This window comes from Ochotona curzoniae, unplaced genomic scaffold (genome assembly GCF_017591425.1).
Source record: "Ochotona curzoniae isolate NIBS_2020 unplaced genomic scaffold, NIBS_Ocur_1.0 scaffold_3835, whole genome shotgun sequence".
Taxonomy (NCBI): Eukaryota; Metazoa; Chordata; class Mammalia; order Lagomorpha; family Ochotonidae; genus Ochotona; species Ochotona curzoniae.
The window spans coordinates 17,568,743-17,593,661 of NW_024467114.1; the positions used below are offsets into that span (position 1 = coordinate 17,568,743).

The 24,919-nt window shown below is 35.9% G+C and overlaps 1 protein-coding gene across 1 annotated transcript in view; it reads right to left on the minus strand.

Moving 5' to 3' along the window:
* The window catches only part of SUGCT (succinyl-CoA:glutarate-CoA transferase), a 497,234-nt gene that overhangs the window by 322,265 nt on the left and 150,050 nt on the right, over positions 1–24,919 (minus strand). Inside the window, exon 10 of the mRNA XM_040964993.1 lies at positions 4,161–4,232. Coding sequence (XP_040820927.1) covers positions 4,161–4,232 — 72 coding nt within the window. The remainder of the gene's footprint in view (positions 1–4,160; positions 4,233–24,919) is intronic.

Below are 24,919 nucleotides of genomic sequence, written 5' to 3' on the forward strand. Positions count from 1 at the left end.
CAGAGGGAGAGACAGAGAGTTTCCATCTGCTGGTTCACTCCCCATATGACCACAACACTCAGAGCTGGGCAGATCTGAAGCCAGAAGCAAGTAAATTATTTCAAGTCTGCCACATGGGTGCAAAGTCTCAAGAACTTGGACCATTCCATGTTGTCTGCCCAGGCACCTTAGCAGAGCACTGGATTCAAAGTGGAGCAGCCAAGACTCGAGCTCATGCCCATATGGAATGCTGGCACCACAGATGGTGACTTCACCCATGATGCCACAGTGCCAGCCCAAAAATGTTTTATAATCTTGATTGCATATGCAAGGAAATAGAGGCTTAGAAATCAGTAAGTAATTTACTAGAGGCAAACTGATTAGTGACAAAACTCAGATATGTGGAATTTTTGCTAAACCATCTTAAAACCACATACTCTAAATAGTCAACAACAATGAATATTAGAATTGAAGTTTCCTGTGACCTACCCAGACACATAAATTAATCCCTTTGAGAATGGGCACCAAGGAGAGTCCCATCCATATTAAACTTGACAATCAATGCTTATTGCTTCCCAAATAAGAAGCCTCCATTTTAAATGACTTTTAATAGGATGCCAATATGCTTCAAGAAGAAATAATCATTAGTGTTAGAATCAATCCACTTGAGATAGCTTACACATGCTCACTTTCTTTACTCCTCTGCACCATAGGAAAAGACATAAACGGAATTTGTTACAAACCAAGATGCACTCACTTTAGTCACCCAAGTATTTTCTAAGCCCTAAACCTACAAAACATCTACATTCTTGCTCCTATTACACTTGTAACAATAAGAACTCCTTTTCCCAAGAACTGGTAGACTATCACAATATGAAGTTTCATTCTGTAACAAAACAAAGCATGGGTAATTTCCATTTGTTCACCAAAGACAATTCTGACACATTTCTTTAAGGGAGGTAGAGTTGTTCAAGTCTTCCTAAGGACTTTACTCAGCAAGCTCAATTTTAATGCACTTGCATTTAAAAACAAACAAACAAAAAAAAAAACCGCGATGTTGCAACACACTGGGTTAATCTGCCAGTTGCCATGACCATATCCCATACCAGAATCCTGGTTCCAGTCCTACCTACTCCTGCTTCTGATCGAGCTTCCTGAAAATGCAGCCTGAGAGCAGAGAATGGCTCAGACACTTGAGCCCCCGCTACACACCTAGGAGACCTACATGGAGCTCTGGGATCCTGGCAGCAGTCTAGTCCAATCATAGCTATTGTGGGCATTTGGGCAGTGAGTCAGAGGATGAAAGCTATCTTTTTTACTCTCACTCTGCCTTTCAAGTAAATGAAAATAAACAATTTTTAAAAACTAGGGAACTCATCTTCTATCTGATGAGTTTGAACAAAGACCTCCTCACATAAAGCTAAATAAAAATACTTGGAAGAAAGTTATTCACTATATATAACAGGGATGAAAGCAAACTTTGCATTGGAACAACAAAATATGATTTTTCTAGGATGAGAAGGTGTTTAGAACAAGTTTACAAGTAAACATGTAACTATACAGATTGAAAAGAGTTGGGGATCTGGCACTGCAGCATTGTAGATTAAGCCTCAGTCTGCAGTTCTGGTATCCCATAGGGGCACAGGTTCGAGACTTCACTGTTCCAGTTTCAATCCAATTCTAATCCAATTCCCTGCTTATGACATGGGAAAACATCAGAGGATGATGCTTGGGCCCCTGCACCCAATGGGAGAACCAGAAGTTCTAGGCTCCTGGTTTCTAACCAGACCCAGCCCTGGTTATTGCAGCCATTTGGGGAGTGAACCAACAATTGGAAAATTCTCTCTCTCTCTCTCCTCTCTCTATCTCTGTAAATTTGCCTTTCAAATATAAATATTTTTTAAAAGATCGAATAGGTCATCAGATTGCAATATTCATTCAGGATGTCTAGTAAATATGCAACAATGCCATTCATAAAGGCTTTCAGTCTCCCTTTCTTTAAAAATGGGCAAACTCGTACCATAACAATAAGTAAAAATTTAGGTCTAAAATTTATAGCAAATATTCATCTTTGGAACAAAAATCTTCTTCAAAAATTTTATTATGGATATTTATGAGGAAGCTCAAAAGTTTCAAATCGATCAGCAGTAATGAATCAGAAATAAAAAGAATTCAGTACAGTTATTTTCAACATTGAAGAATATGTCAAGCAGTAATCTCCCCCCTCAATCCCCACACCACCACCACCCTTTTTGAGAGAGAAAACTCCAAAACATATGGCCCAGGAAGAAAATCTGTACTCATTTATAGCAATGAACTGGCTTTTACATCTTTGCAGTTAGAGTACGCAAATGACTTCACAGGCAACAGCTTCCGTATGTTTCATATTTTTAACATTGACCGTTCATAATAAAGATTCTTTGATCCTAGATCAAATGTTTGAATCAATTTTCTCTACACTCACTGAGTCACCATTATGAAGCCTCCCCACCTTCCCACCTCAGATGTTTCAACCCTTCCTGCAATCGTCACCTTCTCTGTGGCACTTCCCACCCCTCTGCTGGGGTTTTTGGCTCTGATTGTTAACCCCTCATACAAAGGCAGCACAGTAATGAATAATCTTTGTGCATAATAAGTTAACTACAATAAGTAAGGCTTCCCTAAGGGACTCACAGGCATCTCTAATATTTACTGTTTGGTACAAAACTTAGTCCTTTCCAAACAGAAAAAAATTCTCAGTAAGGGCAGTATTTGCCTAACACATAAGAAAATAAAAATCAAAACACAAACATATTTTAAAACAATTATCTGGGATGAAAACAAGAAAAAAATGAACTGATCCATAAGGCCCTAAATAAAATAAGAGATGGAAAATCCATGGGGAAAAAAAATCACATTAAAAATGTGTATGCATGTGCTCACTTCAGCAGCACATACACTAAAATGTCTATGCAGGCCACGCATGAATGCTCAACTGGCTAATCCTCCACCTGCAGAAGCCAGGATCACATGTGGGTGCCGATCCATGTCGCAACTGCTGCACACCTTCCAGCTCCCTCTTTGTGGCCTGGGAAAGCAGCAGAGGATGGCCCAAAACCTTAGGACTCTTCACCCACATGGGAGAGCTAGAAGAGAGCTGGAAGAGAGCTGGGTTTAGATTGGCTCAGCTCTAGGTGTACAGCCATTTCGGAAGTGAATTAGTGGATGGAAGATCTTTCTGTCTCTCCTTCTCTCCATAAATCTGCCTTTCTAATAAAAATCAATAAATCTTAAAAGAAAAAAAAAAACTCTATACGAGCTTTGTGTGGTGGTTACCAAGCTAATGCTCCACCTGTTAGTGCTCACATCCCACAGGAGCATCAGTTCATGTGCCCACTGCATCACTTACAATCCAGCTTGTTTATGGCCAGGGAAAGCAGTAGAGGTTTAATCAAATCCTTTGGCCTCTACATCCATGTGCTCCCAACTTTGGATTGGCTCAGCTCTGGCCATTATGGCCATTTGGAAAGTGGACCAGAGATAGGAGTCCTTCTCTCTTTCTTTCTGTATAAATTATGCCTTTCAAATGAAAATAAACATTTTATTTTTAAAAAGTCTATGTAACACTGTAAGTTAAGATTATCCCTACAATAAAATTATTTTAAGTGATTTACAGTCCTTCTTAAAGTCTTTGCTGAGGAGCAACATTTGTAAATAATCTTAAAATGTAAATTTTTCAAGATGATACTTATTAAAATGTTCATTTTAATAACATTTTAAATTTCTAGTGAGAGTAAAATAAACTTAGCAGTATCAACTACATAACTAAAATATACTTAGGGCAAATTAAACCTGGTATGTTTAAAGAAATTTAAAAAAGGATGATAATCCCACAGTTAAAAATGCACCAAAAACGCATTTTTGTCTTCCAGTTTTCTTTATGCCTTCATATACAAAAACTTAACATGCAATTATTCTTTATTTTGAAGTACAGATAACACAACAGTTAAAAAGAAATCAAATTCTAACCCTTCCCTTATTAATTGTAAGTTTTACAATGGCAATCTTGCACCAGCTAACCCAGGAAGTTAAAGCTGGCTATTGACCCAGCATTACGTTCAAGAAAAACAAATTTCTCACTGGTTTGGTGGAAAATGAATTATTGCAAGTATCATCTCCCCATGCCAATGTTTGCACATTACCTTACACACGGTGGCGAACTGCTGGTTATTTCCTGCTCCGACTACAATATAGCCGTCCTTGGTTTTAAAAGCCTAAAATAAATGCATAAACAAATATGCAAATAGATATTTACATGTTGACAAGATCACAAAATTTGGCTATAATTTAGGAAATACAAACATAAAAATCTTATGCTAAAGCAATGCTAATAATTAATTCAATATCAACAATTATTTTTCCCTTTTATTTGCATAATTGTCTTATTTTATTTTTATTACTATAAAGAGATTATATGTATTCCATAGGCAGAGTTTCAAGAAGATAGCCCACTTCTCTTACTCCACTAGAATTTTCAAAATACTTGCCAGCTCTTCTACTAACTCTTACAACAACGAAAAAGGTCATTCCAAAAAATAATAATAATAATAATAATAATGGATTTTGATTACCACTCACAATGTGAATTTCTATGTTCATTACAGACTAAATTAATGTTAATTTTTCAGTTTTTTATTTCATTTTTTATAATGCAAGGAATATTATAGGGAACGCATTATTTTCTACAAAGTATTAAGAGTAGATGAAAAAAAAAGCGGCGGAGCTACAAAGGAAAGGACACAGGAAAGGGAGGAAAAAGGAAGTAAGAAAAGGGAGAGGAAGGAAGCTGTGGGAACATTTGCTTGCACATCTCACATGGAGCCTTCGAAAGACCAGCTGGCATAGGATCTCACTGGACATTATGCTGTGCATGCTGCTCAGAGCACCTGTCCCTTCTGGAGACAACAGACCTCGAAGTGATTGCCAGTCTTCATCCAGAGAACACCTCAGTATGACTTTGTCTACACACCATCTCTAATAATACTGGAGAAAAACAAAACTTCACCCCCGTTTTTTCTTTCTCAAAATCAATGAGAGCTTTGAAATTCCTTTCTTTCCATGTGAAAATTACTCTTGTCATATCCTAACTCACTTCTCTTCTACTTCTGCCTGCAGGAAAGTTATCATGTGTCCCCCTTGGCAGATCTTATTCCTTATTGATACTCATACTGCTTTTTGCTCATGACCTCTGACTCTACTCAATCATCTTTAACCTCTGCATTTCTATGGAATCCTCTTCTACTTGTAGGCTCCTGCCTCTAGTGAAAAAATCACTAACAGAAACAAAGCAAAATATATATCAGCCCTAATGCCCCTCGCATATTATATTGAACTTATCTTCCTTCCCCTGTCTTTAAAAGACATAAATATGTCAACTGCCTATACGATTTTTCACTGCCACCACATTCCAATAGCCTTTTTCTTCGGGATTCTTGTCACCACACTAACACTATATTTTCTCTGACTCCTATATATCATTTGGTAGAGTTGACATTCTGTCCTTCAGGAGGTTAATCTTATTTCTAACCTATGTCCAAGTCCATCTCTTGTCTCTGACCTGTTTTCTACTTGCACTTTTGGGAGGATTTCCCTCTCTTTAGTATTCAATATACCTAAGCATCTAGCTTTGACATTTTCCTTCATCTGCCTCTTAGTTAGCATTATCCACATGTGGCTACTAAAAAAATAAATAAATAACATTAAAATAACCAGTCATAAAAGACCACATATTGCTGTTGCATTTGTGTAAAAAGTACAAAATAAGCAAATTCCTGAAGAGAAAAAAGATAATAGCCATCCGTGTATGGAGAAGTTGGGGGAAAATTGAGAATAGCTGCAAATGAATATCAGATTTCTTACGAGGAAAAGAAAATGCTAAGATTGATTATGGTATAGTTGAAACACACTGAATACACCAAAGGTCATTAAACCATCGACTTTAACTTGGTGATTTATATTGTATATCAATCATATTTCCATAGAATTGCTATTTTAAAATTAAATCAACAGTTCAGATCCATATCAACAGTAGCTTTGTGTCAACACATGTGGCTACTAGTTGTTTTATTAGGCATTTAATACATTTTTGGTAAATGTTAATGAATCAATCAAATATCTGCTTCCAACGACAGAATTTTGGCTAACATGGATCTCAGCAAACATGACAATAATGCTTTATCTTTTTTCAATGTGGTTTGCTTCAACAAGGGACACTATTCAGATATTGTATCAACTACATCTTACTTACGCAATGTCTTATAACACAATAGCATTTCCCAAAATATTGAAAAGGAATTTGCAACAGAACTGCACATGATGTATCAAGAATTTTGAGCACACATGTTTCAACTAACCATTGATATCTATAGAACACAGAAGTTGTTGATTTGGTTGCTTACTTTCTGGTGGGAAAGGTTGAGGTTGGAAGTAGATAGTGAATGTGAAGTAAAAATAAAATAGAAAATAGAAAAATATGAAGTCGGGGTGAATTTTGGAACAATATTGTGGTCAATAAACTTATATTTTCAGCAGTCATGTTAGCCTCTGCCAAGTCATGAAATACAATTTTACCAATATAAAAATTGAAAAATTTTAAATAACCAGTCATTGTCCAACAGTATGTGAAGACTTTGTAGCATCTAAGCTACCAAAATTTAAACAAACTAAAGATCACAAAATAGATTTCCTAAGGATTAAATTAAAATTATGATTTCTTTTTTTCATGTTACTATTTCTACAGTGCTATATAATAAATGAATTTTGCCTAAAATATGTTTAAATATGTTATCTGTATAAAAGACTGGGCAAGTGTACATAAGAAATATTAAGGAAAATTACTTATGATAAATCACTCAAAAGAAACAACTCTTAATATAGTAGGGTATTTGTATGACCCTTGTGTTAATTTTTACATAATCAACACCTTACTATATTTCACAATCTCTTGAGGCATTGTTTTCAAAGAATAGATATATAGGGCCCGGCGCGGTGGCACAAGTGGTTAAGATCCTCCTCGCCTTGCACGCCCGGGATCCCATATGGGCGCCGGTTCTATCCCAGCAGCCCCGCTTCCCTTCCAGCTCCCTGCCTGTGACCCGGGAAGGCAGTTGAGGACGGCCCAAAGCTTTGGGACCCTGCACCCACGTGGGAGACCCTGAAGAGGCTCCTGGCTTCGGACCAGCATAGCATCGGCCGTTGCGCTCACTTGGGGAGTGAATCATCGGACGGAAGATCTTCCTCTCTGTCTCTCCTTTCTGTATATCCGCCTTTCCAATAAAAAAAATAATAAAAATAAATCTTTTTTAAAAAAAGAATAGATATATATGTTTCAAAATTTGGTTAAACATTTTCTGCTCATTTAAACTGAAAGAAGGTAGCTGCTTTATGCTGACTTTAAATCAAGTCATATACCATACAGTTCACATCAGAAATTATTTAATTTCACTGAAACTCTAAAACAAATTGTCTCATATAATTAACATTTTGAAAAGCCATTCTCACCCTCTAATAAAATATGTCAAACTTGGTAGCAAAGTGAATCCACGATCTACCACAAGCTTAACGCACATGACAATGAGTTACATACTTTCAGGACCTATTTTTACTTTCACAAAAGAGGAAAAATCAAATCATTCATTAATTTTAGAATTATAATAATGACTATATTCACAAACTGTTTATTCATTTCTTTCACAAATACTTAACATTATCTATTCTGCAGACTTTAATTAAGATAGGTAGAAAACGATAAGCCAGATGGCTCAGATCCTTCACATGAGAATTACATTCTAAGAAAGTAGCAGACATTAATCAAACCACCACACAAATAATCGCAGTGACAGAAACTAGAATGAAGTATGTCAAATAAGATCTTCTAATAGGTGGAACTGCTCTTATCTTGGTTAAGAGATTTCCCACATGGTTTCTGGGCTGGGATCTAAGCATACACAGGCTTTGATAAGGCAAAGAGCTGAGGGAAAAGGAGAGGATTGCTGGCAGAAGGAAACTCAAACAGCCTGTGGCGGGAAGAAACAACAATTCATTAGAAAACGAGAGGAAAAGCAGCTGTAATGTAGGGAGGGAGCCAGATAAAGTCAAAAGCCATGTGAAGTATATTATTGTGAAGCTAATGAGAAGTCACCAAAATGACTTGACTTATCCATCATACTCCATTTTGAAAAGACTTGTCCAGCTGTGATGAAGAGAAATGATTGGAGGGTACATTCAGAAATGAGATGATAATTGGGATTATCCCAGGCAAAGACATTGTCCTAGGGTTCTGAAGATAGAAATGGAAAGAAATAGATTCAAGAAATATTTAGGTGGTCAAACCTATTGGAGTTGATATAGAACTTAACACAATGGTCCAAAATTGAAGGCTGAGGAGATGGAATACATCGTGGATAATGGTTAGACTTCTAAGAAACTTTTACAATTTTCCACCAGAAATTTCAAGTTAATAGGGCTTAAGAATCAGATGAATATCCGTACAATACATAAAATCTTGTGAGTCATTTGCTTATTATGTATAACTGAATTTGACTCACTTTCTCCCCACTCTGGAAGGCCACTCCTTTTTAAAGTCTGGGGGAGGGGGAGAGGGAGAGTGGTAACCAAAGAGTAAAATTGCTGAAGAGTAACTATAGGATGGTCTGCATTGCCTTAGCTGGATCTAAGATTAAAAACAGGTAGGGGAGTGGATAGATCACCTGTAAAATTTGGTTGTGAGGGAGAATAATAAGCAAAGTTCGAGAGCATGGCATGAGCATGGTGCAGAGGCAGGTCCGCATGTTCACTGGCGGTGAGAGGCTGAAGACGTTCCCACTGGATGCTATGACTCTTATGAATAAGGCAAATATGTAATGCCAAAAAACGTTTTCAATGGAAAAAAAGTGGAAAAGCTCTAAAGTATCATGAATGAGAGTGAGACAGCAGTATAAAAACAGAAACATAACTGGCATAACAAGGTGGTGAGAACCTAGTTCAAGGATTTTCTCCATCATTTATCAGTTTTCCATACATAGGATTAATGGTATCTAGAGTTTGTCAGGTGGATATGACACAAAAACAGAGGCAGAAAAATTTAAACACTCTCCAGAATGAGAAATGAGCCACGGAGCATCTCTATGGAAGAAGGTGCTGAAAACAAAAGATCATATTTAGGGCAAAGGGGGACACATCAGGTGATTCTGAAGTCTTGATGGAATCTAAGAATAGACAAGTGTTGAAAAACCAAGATAAAAGAACAGGAGATAATCCATAACTGGAATGAAAAAAAGCTTCACTCCGTTAATGTAGAACAGAAGTAGTTCCAAGTATGATTAGAAAGCCACAACATGGAATGCCTAAAAACAAGTTGCTGATATGATTTAGAGATTTAGCATATCCCATTACTATTAAGTAAATCACTAATACAATGTGTTTCATAAGAGGAACTTCTCTGTGTGTTCTAAGCTTTTGGACATTTTGTCTCGGATCTTTATCAGCTCTACAAACTCTTTATTCCTTCCTGTTCAATTCCTTAATGACCTCATTATCTATACCACTCAAGGTAAGCAACAAGATGCCACATGCACACACTACTATCAGATTTGCCATCACAGGAAATGCTCAATCTAAAAGAACCCAACTAGATTACAAACACTCATGGTATATGTGTTTCTCTCCCTTAGAAACTCAAACCCCCAATGGAAAGAAAACTGAAACAACGGAATGTGTAACACAGCAGGGACAAGTGTCTCTGACTTTAAAAGGATACAGTCAAAATCAAGTCTTCTCTACAAAGAGACCAGATTTTATTCTTGATGAAAGAAAGTCTTACTCAAGAAAGACCCAAGTCACTGCTAGGAAAGCCAAAACAAAGAAAGACTAGACATCACAAATCTCTCCTCAGAAGGCAGGCATTTGTCAAGGCAGAAGGAATATTGATGAGATATGGGACTACATGTTCCAATACCATGAGCAAATTGAGAGTCCTGTAAAGTGAGGGGACGGGTGGGTTCAGAGTTCAAATCCCAGCGCTAGAAAAGTTTCAGATGTAAGATGTGACCACACCTGAGGAACTACTGGTCAGAGACACAAGATGCAAGAGTGAACAATGTCAAGCATATAAGGGCTATGCTAGAAAAAGGTTAATCTGGCATTTCTGTTGCTTTACAAGTTTCTGGTCCTCCCTCAGAGACTTCTTTTTGAGCTTCCAGGCATTCTAGTTTGAAGCATTCTGGTGTGATGATGTCCTAAACAAAAAGCCAACTAAATATAAAAACACAGAAGCACTCAGAAGCCTTCTATCAACTCAATATATCAGATAATCAGCAAAATAAAAGATGTATAAATGGAGTTTTCTGTGATATTTTAAGTTAGCACACATCAGTGCATCTAATGTACTCTGGCCTAAATAAGGTGCATGCAATTGGTGGTGTGTGTCTACTTCAACAAGAGAACAAATTTCAAGCCTTTTGGGGGCTACTTACTATTTTAACAAGAATTTCTTCCACAAAAGGTAACCAGTGTTAAAGGACTTCATCATCCACTGGAAAAAGACATTCCATAGAGTTAACCTCACTGCTCTTAGAATGTTTTCTGGAATGTCAAGCAGTTATTGACTTCTGGGTCTGTGCTGGTACATTGTGACAAATATAGAGCACTATTTCCTACCACTGGCAGTTCCGTTCACCTTATGGTGCTGGAGCTGAGTTGAGCCAGATGGTGCCAAGGCACACGCAGCTTACAAATCAAGAACAGTGTCATCCATGGGCTGGCACAATACATCACATTGTAAAGGAGTCCCCAGTTTCACCCACTGCCAATTGGGCTTCGACTGCAGTTTTTACATGGAATGGGTCCCTTTGACAACATATTGATAAATACAAACCATCACTTGCCTTGGGTTACATCATTCAAGAGTAGTATAAACATAATATAACATGCTTATTTCCTTCCCTAGATCCAAGTCAGGGTTTGCCAATTATATATATCAAATCTGAATATTAAAGCAATTCTTGAGTCCTTCCAAATCAATTAAACTTTGCTTCAATCAAACATTTCTAGGGTTTTTGATCATTTAGTTTGTTATACTAGTTATGAAAGTAATGACAAAACAGAAAAGGGAAACTGTCTAATTTTTTCTTAGATTTTTCACAATTTCTCAATGGATATTTTTCTTATGAAGAGGGTTCTTTGTGCGGAAAGGCTGCTATTAAAGAAGCATTCATCAAATATCTTATATATATTGTAAAATGGCACAGGGGCATTTTATTCCTGAGAATTATGGGCCAGTAACTGGTTTTTACGATCCTACATGCTTAAACTATCTTAAGCTGATTATCTGGAATAGCAGCCCAAAAGCATATTTTTTTTTACAATGAGAAACAACAAAAGATGATGGACAGGAGTCCATAACTGATTTCCCAGGAACACTTCAAGACAAAACTTCCTTCACTGTATAAAGTATTTTTTAGATATGCTTTGTTGTAACTCAGATATTTTACTATAATCAATGCTTCATGACAGTCATAAACACAAAATTACCATTTCTGACAAATAGCCTATGTTACCTTGGACTAGTTAAAAGCATTTATACATCAAAACTTTAATCAAGCTGTCACCACAACATTTCACTAGCTTCAAGCTAAGAAAAAAGCTAGAATATCCATACACTGAAGTTAAAATATTCTAAACTAGTTTATATAGTAATTTGCCAATATGGTTTTCCAAATATGTATTAACCTCATTGTATCAAAAAAATTATCAATGATAAAACATAGGCATATGGCAGAGACTGGAGGGAATCTTTGATATTGATCTACTTATTAGACCTAAAGGAACTTCGGAGTACAAGTCACACTGCCCAAAGCATCAAAAATTTGAATAATTACTGTTCAGGAAAAACAGTCAGTGAGACAGAGTATGAAGTCTGGGAAGTAAATGGCTAAGCATTCATTGTTTTGGAGATGTATGAATATTTTCTATTCATGTATTTATTCAAGAGGGCGGGAGCAAGAGAGGGAGGGTAGAGAGTGAGAGAAAAAGAGAGATACATGCTCCCATCTGCTGTTTCACTACTGTTTGACTCTGCAGAAACCTTCCACAGCCAAGAAGTCACATCCATGAGCTGGGAACTCAGACTGGGCCCCCACAGCTGAAGCAGGAACCCAATTACTTGAGAAATCTTCTGTTTCTCTGGGTCTGTGCTAGCAGGAAGCTGGAATGAGAACTGAGAATCAAATCCAGACATTCTGACAAGGGCTATAGGCATCTTAACCAGCTTTTTAACCACAAGGGCAAACACCTGCTCCATGGGTAAGAAAACATAGAACAATTATTCAAAGTCTTAGAGGAGATGGTTGGCCTGTGAAATGTGCAGCCAAAAGCTTCAGAATTCCGGTGATAAGGATGAAACTCAGGAACTTGACTCTAAATTCCCACATACGGATGGTGGTTACAAAACAAAATATAAAGAGCTATGAACTAGACAGGTTACTTAATAAGAACTCAGAGAATACCGACAAAAGCAGAACACAAGCCTTTTAAGTTTTCATATGAAGCAAAAAGAGGGACTTCTGGTCCCTTGTGTGTGTGGAGAGATGATTAGAGATTATCAGAGAACTTATATCCAACATACCAGCTTTCTCAGGAACTCCAAAAGAGGCTTGTTTCTGTCCCAACCAAGTTGGAGGTGTTAGTGGGTTCCAGAAATTTTAGAAACCTAAAGTCTACTGAGAACAAAAGGGCTTAGCTGCTTTTCACCATTTCACAGAGAACCTGCAGTTCCTCAGACAAACACCAGAGGAAGTAAGGGAGCATAAAATCCTGACAAAGAAATATGCATTTACATACACAAGTCCAGAGAAGATGCAACCGTAGAAAAGTTCCCACACTTGCTAGTCAGGTGAAGGCTGTCACCCACAAAAATATAATCCATGCGGGTGGGGAAGGTAGCAGTATTATTACCAAATGCATGAATGTCAACATCAAGTTACAAAGCAAATAAGAAAATGAGAAAACATGAACTGATAAAAGGACCAAAATAAACTTATCAAGACTAATCTTAGCAAATGCAGTTATATAAAAGACATGAATAATCACCACAAAAATGTCCATCAGGAAAATTACATATACATTATATGAGAATGCCAATCAGATACAAAACACGAAAAGAACTGAGTAAATCTGGGAGATTTAGTGCAACTGATCAATTCACTTGAGGGATTTAAGAGCAGTCTCGATGAAGCAGAAGAAACATCCAAAAGAGCAAAAAGAAAAATAATGTAAAGGAGGACTTTACAACACCAACAAGTGGACCAAAATAAACACTTGCATTTTGGAAGCTTAAGAAGAGACTACTCAAACCCATGAAAAGAAACAGACATCTAGATACAAGAAACTCAAAAGATATCAACTATAACAAACAAAAAGAGACCCACCTTGAGATGCATTATAATCAAACTTTCAAAAGTCAAACACAAAATTGAAAACAATAAGGTAAGTGAATCACAAACATCCTTGCGAAATTGTCACTGTGAATTTTTTGACAGAAACTTCGCAAGTCAGAAGAAACTAGAAAGGAACACTCAAAGTACTAAAAGAAAAAATGCCAGGCACGAATACAGATATCAAAACTGTGTCCCAAAAATAAGGAGAGGCACAGAATCCCTCAATGTAACAAAAATCATTTATGAAAAACATACATTTTGATTCAGTGGGAAAACTTAAAACTTTGTGAAGATCTGGCAAAGCAAACATGATTTACTCTTCCCTACTCAACAGAACACTGGAAATCATAGAAAGTGTAATCAGATAGGAAAAGAAAAGAAAATACATCTAAATCGGAAAATTTTAAAAAAATTACCTCTTCAAAGGAAATTATCTTCTATTTTAAAAACAGATTCAACAGCTTTTAAAACCGATTAAAAAATTCAGTAGTTTCAAGACACAAAATTGACATATAAAGATAAACAGAATATCTAAACACAAAAATAACCTAACTTGAAAAAAATTTTAAGCCAATGTAAATTGCATCTAAGATAAAATATACAGAAGCGAACTTAAACTATGAGGTGGAAGTTTCTTTATACTGAAAACTAGGGCATCACTGAAAAGGATACACAACAAAAATAGAAAACTATCTGATGCTTCTTGATTGGATAGAAATAACGTTGTCAAAATAGCCATAACAACTAAAACAATATACATACTCAACATAATTCCTATCAAAATCTCAATGGTATACTTTAAACAAACACTAAAAACAACTTTAAAGATTATATGGAATCATAAAAGATCTCAAATAGCTAAAGCAATTCGAGAAAGAAAGACAAAGTTGGAAGCATCCTATCTCCCAATTCAATGCGTTACATGAACAAGCATTTGGAATAGTTGTTCATGGAAACTTGGAAAGTCTGCATTTCATATACTGTTGTGTTAAGGGTTCAAGCCCCCCTGTCTACTCTTTAGATTCCAACTTACTGTTAATGTACACACTGAGAAGAAGTAGGTCATGGTTCAAATAATTTGGGACAAACTACCAGGCCCTGGCTTCCACCCAGTCCCATCTTGTACATTTCAGGCATTTGGGGAGTGAACCAATAGATGAGAACTAACGACTGTCTCTCCCCACCTCTTCTCTTACCCTCTTTCTTTCTGTCTCTCAAATAAATATTTGAAAAATTGTTATATTACAAATCTATCACAATAAAAAGTGTGTTGTTACCATTAATACAGACACAAGGACCAGTGGAACAAAATAGCCCTAAATAAATCCAAACATGTACTACCAGTTAATTTTGGGAAAGATATCAAGATATAATAGGAATAGAGAAATCTCTTCATAAACAGTGTTAGGAAACTGGTACACAGAAGGGAATAAAACTGAACCTTAACATCACTCCACACAATCAACTCAAGTGGAAAGAATGTGTGTGTGTGTGTGTGCGCGCTACAAACTACAAAACTCTTACAAGCTAACATGGGGAGAACTCTGCATAACTGGCTTTGACAAAGATCTCTTTGGATAGCAAAGAAAAAGCCGATAACATAAGTAAGTAAAAAACAAACTACACAGAGCTATAAAGCATCTACACAACAAATGAAATAACAAAATCAAAAAGCACCCTCCAGATTGGGAAAAAATATTTTAAAAACATATGTATATTTTTTATATGCTTTATACACACACACACAAATATATATATGCTGGGTTACTATCTAAAAGTTTCAAAGAACTCACAGAACTCAATAGTGGAAAAACAAGAAATTCAATTTTAAAATGGGCAAAACTCTTGAAAAAAGATTTCTCCATAGAAGACATTTAAATATAGAGCATATATACATAAAGATAACTAATATTAAGCAACAGGGAAAAACAAACCAAAAGTGTATTAACATATGAATTCACATCAAAATAGTTATTCCCAAAAAGTCAAAAAATAAATATCACTGGAAGGGTGCAGGGAAAAGAAAACTCTGGTTTGTCATGACTAATATGAAAAATACTAGGAATGTTTTTGAAGAAATAAATATTTAAAACTACCATATAACCTGCCAATCACTCTTCTGGACATATGTCTAAAGGAAATGAACCCAATACTTTGAGAAGGTAATTGTATTTGTTTTAACAATAATCAAGATATGCAAACAACTTAAGTACCCATCACTTAGTGAACATAAAACATCTATCATGAACAATGGATAAAGAAAATATTATGCAATATGCAATAGAATATTAGTAGTCTATAAAAGAATGAGATCTTTTCATTTTGAAAAACAGATAATTCCAGAAAGTAAAATATACCAGATAGAGGGAAAGACTAGCATGATCTCACTTATACATGAAATATAAATAGATTGAGAAAATAACATGGGTTGGAATGGAGGAGAGTAGGGAGATAGAAGTCAGAATATAAAAAGCAGCAGATATGTTACACAAACAAGTCTATTGAACTAATAAGTAACATGAGGACTACTGGTTTAAAAAAAAACTATCCCCTTAAATGAGTCATACCAAGTACCTTTTGTGATCACAACAAAATTATTGTGGAAATCAATAACAGGAAAATTAGAAAGTTCATAAATATATGGAAATTAAGCTACATCATGATGAACAATGGATCAAAAAAGCCAAAACAAAAAATAGAAAATCCCCTGACAATTAAAAAACACAACATACCATTCAGTATGAGATGCAGAATAAAAGCACTATGAAGAAGAAAGGTGATAGATTCAGACACCTCAGAGAACTAGAAAAGCTAACAAACCCAGTCTTGTATCACAAGGAAATAACTCATAAATACTAGAGCAGAAATAAATGAATACAAAAATCAAGTAAAACCATAAAAAAACAATAAAACTAAGAACGGGGTTTTTAAGATCATAAATAAAATAAACAAGTATCTTGCTGCAGTAACTATGGCTTTTCTTCATGTGTACATCCCATGAAGTTGTTGGGACCCCTCTTTTGTATTGAAGTAAGTTTACCATAGTCCTCAAAGACAAACTGCATCAAGTATTCCTTATTGAGCCTTCTTGGAACTAAGGGCCTCTTGCTTTTCTAACAAGGGACCTATTGCCCAGCATATTGAAACCTATCTAGTGCATGTCTTGGAGCTTAACCTAATTTTCATGGATGATTACTACCTGAACATGCCTGACACTGCAACATCCTTTATACATGACATGTGGTTCCATCCAGGAAGTTTGTTGAGGCCAGCTTTATACACCAGGTAAAGATCCCCAAACCAGCATCCCAACTGACCTGTGTGCTGAGGATCACCTCACAGAACCCTACTGCCACCTTCTCCCAGTTAAAATGTCTTCACTTCAATCTGTATTCAGGTATCATTTCTCTAAATATTCTGAGCTTGCAGACAAGAGCTCAGGAATCTTCCATTAATGTACTATATAAACTTAGGAAAATCACTTAAAATTCTCAGGTCACAATTTCCCCACATATAAACTCAGAGTGTTAGATAAGTCACTTCTAGCAATAACACTATGATTTTAAGATCAAACATGAAATCTTGATAGGAAGATTACAGTAAAATAGTGAAAAAGAAGAAGATGGTCTGGTCTAGAATATCTTGCTTCATTTATTATGAGAGCTTAAGGCTATTTTATACATGTTTACATACACTTGGAGACATTTAAAATGAGGGTATTTTATAAGGTAGGAAACAAGAAAGCCCTCACACACTTCATATTTAAAATTTGGCTTCACAGTTCACAACAACTTTCATCATGTATAAATAGAACATAGCATTTACAAGCACTTACACTGTAATATATTTCTTTTGGCTGAGCGGTAATGTTCAACTCCATAAGTTTCTGAGAACACTAAGCTTTTTCTTTATGTTGTTGAGTAAAAGAAAAAATGCTATTTTGTTAAGAAACAACGTCCTTAGGCACTCAATCTAATGATTATTGCAGACTTTTTTTTTAAAGAATTATAATGGTTCCCATTCACTGGATATCTACTGTTGGGTCTGACTCTATGTTTGATAATCTATGTGCCTTATATCATTCTTCTAACAAGTCTGAAAATATATATACATATATATTTTCATCTCACTTTACTCACAAGAAAATCAGCCCCCAGAGACTAGAGCAGTCGAACAACTGCTAAGTCAGAGGCCAGAGTAAACCCCAGGAATGTCTCATGTTTCTCTATACTTCTGTCTTGGAACAAAATAAGTATTACTATTTAAATAACAACAGTAATGAGATTTACCGAATTCTCATTATGTATAACACTTTTTAGTCTCCTAGCAAACTTACAAGTCTCTATTACAATCTTCATCTTATACACATAGAAACTGAAGCAAATGGAACTTCAAAAAAATTGCCAGACAAGCGCCCATAAGCCCCAATTGTAAACCACCTAAAACCTAGTGCAAGCCAAAGATCCAGAAGGAAAGTGCTTACTTTTTTCTCATTTCACAAAGTAATATTTCAAGTGAGTATACAGATAAGGTGATGCTCACAGATTTTCACAAATTATGTAAGTTTTCCCACATGACTGATTTTTGCACAGCTTACATATCTTGAGTCTGGGGGAAAAAAACTGACCTCCAAAGTTTATGAATTTCTCATTCTACCATCACCAATTCATCTTCTCTAATTCTCCACATCTGGCTTCCCTTCCGTTATGAAAACTATCTAGGAAAGTTTCTCTGACTAAACAAGGGCAATAATAGTCACCACTATCATCATCATTGTAATTCCTTCACATGATTAGGACAAAATCTACCATGTCACATAGATTTCCATCATAACAGAACATATAATAAATTTAAGTGTTAAAAAAGAATTACTTTAGAAGGCAATGTGTAAAATTTTGTCCATCTGAGACCCTAGGCTTTTTTAATACTGAAAATGATTGTAAGTTGTCTGCTACCAGACCACAGACTTATACCATATATTTTGTCAAAGAAATAAGAAAACTTGAAAATGGGGAAAATATATAGTCAGCTATAAAATATGTTTTAAGCATCATAAAATTTACGATAAAGCTTAATTCCAAATAAACCTCTTGATGTTGTAAACATACACTATGTTCGAGTGTTTCAAAAATATATATATGCACTGCATCAAATTCTCCATTGCAACATTAATTTTCCATTACCTTTTCGATAGTATCCTATGAAAACACACACATATAGGAAATGGATACTTTATGATAGTAACACATTGGAGCTAGTGTAATGAGGTTTATGTCAATGTTTCCATTTAAGTTACTTTTTTTTTCAGCAGGTTAATGACTAGACCATAAAAATCCAATTAAGTGAAATCTGGCAACAGTGTTTTTAGAAACATTTTTAAAAATTGAAAAGAAACTGAAAAAATTACTGACCAGCTGACAGATATTTTTAAATTATTTTCAGAAACTACTGCAAGCAAAAGTTACATATAAAATGAGGGTATGACAATTGGATTTATAAAAATGTTTTGAAAGTTTGTTGTCAAATTTAGTCATATATTTTTATAAAATAGCTTCTGACTTTAAATTTACAATGACTCTTACCAAATAGGGCATGCATGTTAATGCTTTTCTATCATCACTACAGTACAGTATTTCAGCATCCGAATGTTTCTAAAAGAATGATGTGTACAACAATAATGAAAGTGAATACAAAATGTCATGTAAAATGACACCTTTCACAATTGTGAAAAAAACTAGGAACAACAGGTTGCAAATAAAAGACATAGCTTAACATACAAGCTCTTTCAATTGCTGGATTGTATGACCTGGCATGATATTTAACCTCTCTGTGGCTCAGGCATGTCATTTTTTTAAGATATATTTTTATTGGAAAGTCAGACATACAGAGAGGAGGAGAGACAGAGAGGAAGATCTTCGCTCTGATGATTCACTCCCCAAATGACCACAATGGCCAGAGCTGTGCCAATCTGAAGCCAGGAGCCAGGAACTTGCTCCAGGTCTCCCACACAGGTGCAGGATGGGAAGCAGGGCCTGCTGGGATTAGAACCGGCGCCCACATTTGATCCCATCATGTTCAAGGTGAGGACTTTAGCCACTAGGCCACTACACCGGGCCAGGCATGTCACTTTTACATTGATGATAAAATAATATATTTCATTTTACACATAAATAATATATTTTATATTCACATTCCATAGGGGATATTCATTCAAAAATTGATACTGTATTAGCAAAAATAGCAGTATTCTGTTCAAATTCAACATAAAGTGCTCTAAAACATAGAAATTTCTCAAATTAAAGCATTTTCAATTGTTAGTGAATGCATGTTTTAAGGAGGATGCTTGGACAACCGCTTAATTCTCTCAGAGGACAGGCATAAAGAGTAGAAAATCATGTCAAATCATGTTAATTACTTGACTATTATACAACAGCTGTTTAGTTTTAATGTGATAAATTAGCAAAGATATCCAAAGCATCTGCTTTTCTCAACATTCACCTACTTAATTTAAGATGCCAAAGGTCACTGCATATATAATGATTGCAATATCCTAAAAGGGAAAACAACTGCAAATTTAGTTTTGATATGAACAAAACATGGGGGAGGGGGGACATCTATTAAAACAGAGCATGCAAATAGCCAGAAATGTGTTTGATTTGAACAGAAGCTCAAAAGCTAATATAAAATGAAACTGTGTAAGAAAATCCATGAGGGGCTGACATGAGTAAAGCTACCACCTGGGATGCCAGCATCTCAGATGGGCACCAGTTTGAATTTCAGCTACTGCAATTCCAGGCAAGCTCCCTACTAATGAGCTAATAAAAGCAGATGTCCCAGTTCCTTGGTCGGCTACTGGCTTCAGCCTAGCCCAAGTCAAGCCCTTGTAGCAATGTCAGAAGCAAACCAGGAGACAAAACATTCATTCTCAATCTCTCTCTCACTTCTCTCTCAACATTCATTCTTAATCAATCTCTCTCTCGCTTCTCTCTCAACATTCATTCTTAATCAATCTCTCTTTCGCTTCTCTCTCTCTCTTTCTCTGCAATCTCTTTGTTCTTGGTCTCTCTCTGTAAATAACTTTCAAACAAATAAATAATTGTTTATCTTAAAAAGTTATACTACTGTTCTACTTGGCAGAGCAAGGATTTTACAGAGATGTGGGAAGGTGAAAAAAGGGAGAGTGCTAGCTAGGGGAAGGATTCCACGATAGAACTCCATAACTAAAGCACAGGATGGGAACGTCAAAGTGTATTAAAGTAGGTAGACAGACAGACTGAGACAGAAAAACATAAGTAACAAACACTTGAAAAACTGGGTTAGAATCCTAACAGCTTCCAGTTTAAAGAAGCTGAGCTTTAATCAGCCTCAGAGCGTCTCTAATTTGTTATCAGCAGGGGGATCTTGTCAAAGTTCGGCTTTCAGACTCAAGAGTACACATATTGGAAGAGCAGGATTCTGTCTGCAGAAATGGAGACATAGATCATGCAGTAAAGAAGCCAAAGGGAAAATCTTCCACAGAGCCATCAGAATTTAGGATGAATAGTGCACACAAACTTTTCCTTCAAAGTATCTTGTATAACATAATCAGACTCGGGTCCACTTCTATACCTTCATTTCCCATTGTTATTCTCAAGACATTTTCACTGAAGCTAGGAACAACAGCACACCCATGCCAAGTACCAACTCATATGGCTTCCCCAAATGCTATTCCATGCCACCAGAACATGTTCCCCCACTTCCTTCATTTACCAACTGCGTTTCATCCTTCAAATTCACCAGAACAACTGATTTTCCAAAGGCTTCCCTCTGATCTTCCAATCCACAAACTCCCAAAATAGAATTCCATATCTTAGCCATAGTTCTCCACCACAGAACCAAGTCCTAATTCAAACTTTCTCTTCTCCTTTGTGAAATCTTAACCAGTCACAATGAGAAGAAATAAAATGCAAAAGTTAGGAGCACTGGCCCTTGTGTCTATAATTTACCAAAGATTTTATCACTTATTGGTCCTTACCCTCCTCTGCCACCACCCAGATACTATGAGTGGATTAGTGGAAAAATGGAATTAAAAAATAAGTGGTCTTTCATGGCAACCTCAGAGCCTAAGAAACTACATCAAAATAAAATATTGCAAATGTCAAAACAAAAAAAAAAGGCATCAGGTGAAAAAAACACAATTGCAACATCAAAAAAGTCAGTGAATTCAATGAAGCAATTATTTAGCTTATAGAATCATTCTCAATTTGTTTCCACAATTTTAAGCTTTCAAGGTATAAATTCATCTACTGGGAGAAAAATCTTTAATTATAAGCTGCCACAAGAAATATGTCTTCTTGCCTTATAAACATGCCTACCTGCACGTTTATACCACTTACTCTTTCCAAACAGAAAAACTGAACCTTCCTGCCAGATTTATACTGTGCCAGGGTTGTTTCCAGTGCAAATGAAAGCAATTAAATAAACAATCTACCTTTATCTACATGTGACCACTCCATTCAAGACAATGTTTTCTGAACACTTATAATATATCCAATAATTCTATGTCCTCTCTGCGAATGCTTATTATTAGCTTCTACAGAAGGTTTCTGTTTTGAGTATACCACCGAGTTCATTGAATGAATGCATGCATGAATAAATAACAAACCTGCAAAGTTCATTCTAACTTGCAAAACCCATTAGTCTATGAAGTATGTATATATAATAATAAAATTATTACCTAGGAATCCATTGTAAACCCTTCACAAGAATATGGCAAGCTGTATATGAGGGATTAAATGCGAACTCCTTAAAACAGAGCCTGGCCTGGCAGAAACACTGAAAACCACAGCCCTTGAAACAATAAAGTAAGCTAGGCTACCTGGCAGGGCAACTACCAAAGTCAAGCACTAAAAGCAAACTTGTCACGTGGACCCCAGCCTCTCAAAGGTTTTCCACCAGCACAATGACTCTTCATAGTGAATCTTTTACAGTATGTCTGGATGGGAAATCCAGAAGAAGCAAGACTCTTGAGTCAGATCCACACTTCTTCCAGATACTAGATAGACATGACGAGAAATCCGTCAAGAGTTCACATTGAAATCAGTATTGCTTTGTGACCAAAGAAGAAAATTCGAGAAAATGGCTTTTTACTGACTAAATTATATCCAACCCCGACTCTTTTTCCTTCTAATTCAAACCAGCATCAATTTTCTCCTCTTAATGATGAATCAAGTCATACTCATTTGCTGAAGATTCTGTCAAGGCATACACTTGTTTAGCAATACACAGAAGTGATTGTGGTTAATTAAGTTTTAAAAAAAAATTCTTGTTATCAGATTTACTGTTGCAACAGTTTCTGGTAACTCTGCCATCAAAGAAATTCAATTCATAACACACATGAAAACCTATCCATTTATAATATCCATTAGCAAAATGTAAACTTGAACTTTTTATTCCATGAAACAGTCACATGGTTCACATATTCTTATTATCCAATAAATGACAAGTAAAAAAATGAACTAAAAACAGAAAAAACATATTGCCTGGCCATTCTACTACATAGATTTAAAAAAAAAAAAGCAATGCTCTGTTGAAAAGACATCTGTACTCCCATGAGTACTGTAGCATCATTTACAACAGCCTAGAAATAGAAGCAAACATAACCATTCATTGATTAGTACATACATAAAATGTGGTATACATAAAAAGAATACTATACAGACATAAAACAACATAGATAACACTGGAGGTCATTATGCTGAATGAAATAAGCCAAACTTGGACAATCCAGTGCCATATGATTTCCCTCATATAGAATCTTAAAAACTATCACTTAGAAAAGCATAATGAGGTTTATCGCATTTGAGAAGAGTAAAAGAGCTGCAGAAAGAGGAATAATAGGTACTCCGTCATAATTAGCTAAAAGCAAGACAATCTAGTATTCAGTTACATAACATGGTAAGTATAGATATTGGCAACATACTCTGTATTACAACAACCAGAATAATTTTTCTGGATAAAGAAAACTTTAACAATTAAGGAGGGAGATACATGACCCTGCTTAGCTATTATACAATGTATAATAAATGTTGAAATATCATGATACACCCTTGATACACAGTTTTTATGTGTCAGTTAAAAGAACATGCAAGTGAAAAAAAGACAAGGACAGCCTCAGGGAGAAATTAAGAGTTTCATCTACTTTGCTCCATGTTCAGGTCATAGTGACCTGTTTGGGTTATGTAAACATTCTTTCTGAATTCTAAAATAGTTCCTCTATTTTATGAGTCATAATTTTTCTTTTTCCCAACATACTGACACTTAAAAATACAATTATTACTCTCCCTTTGCAAATGCTGTTCTACCCCTATAGGTGTCCAGTCACTCTAGCAAAAGCCAAGGTAACTGAAACGGTTACCATTGCTTTTAATGCAGTAGAATAAATTGTATCCTTATTCAACTCTATGGTACATAAAACACTTCCTAGCTCCATGCAGCATGACAAGTCTTATTTCATCAGTGAAATAAAAACTTGTATAGGACTCTATTTGACAGTAGGATTTGAATATTACCAAGCTTATTTGCTTCTTTCTTTTTGTATGAAGCCACCAAAAACTGCACTTGCAACTTTGCACAAAACCTAACAAAATTACAAAAAAAAAAAAAAATGGGCAGTAAGAACTAAATATTGAGCTAAAAAAAACTGTCCATAGTCATATACTCCTCAAAGGCAAAATAAGAAAAAAAGAAAATATAAAATTACATGTAAGAATGAACACAGGGATTACTCCTACTGGTCTAGGAGGCTTCCAGGTTGGCATTGCCTATCCGAATTAGAACTAATTTCCCCTCAACTTTCAGGCACCAGCTATTTCTCTCCTGTTAATATGTTAGCATGTTAGTTACTGATGATATGACTCAGCAGCTTCTTCAGAGGTCAAGTTTAACGAAGGATTTGAGCTTGTGTCCCAAGAGAATACTGATAGACGCTAAAGACACTGAATCACAGAGTAACAGGACTCTAAAGCAGGGATCATGGAATAGCAAATCAGCAATGTGACAGAGGAAGAGGAACTCTAAAGACAACAAATGAAGTCACACCCAGGAGCAAGCACCTTAGTCATCACAGTATAATACTATTTCAGATTTATGTTTTCAGTGGACAGAGAAAAAGTCCTCCATTTACTTCTTCACCTCCCCAAGTTGCTGCATTAAGCATGGCCAGGCCAGGCCAAAACTATAGGAGCCAGGAGCTCCATCTGGGTCTCCCACATGGGTGCCAGGGCTCAAGAGCTAGGGTCATCTTCATTGCTTTTCCAGGTGTATTAGCAGGAAGCTGGATTCGAACTGGAGCAGCCAGCACTCAAACAGGATGCCAGTGTTTAAGTTGGTGGCTTAATGCACTGCACCACAATGGTAGTCCCCAAGGCAACATTTTATACTCAATTTCATCAATGTTTGAACAAGGTACTTGATTTATTAAAGTAGGT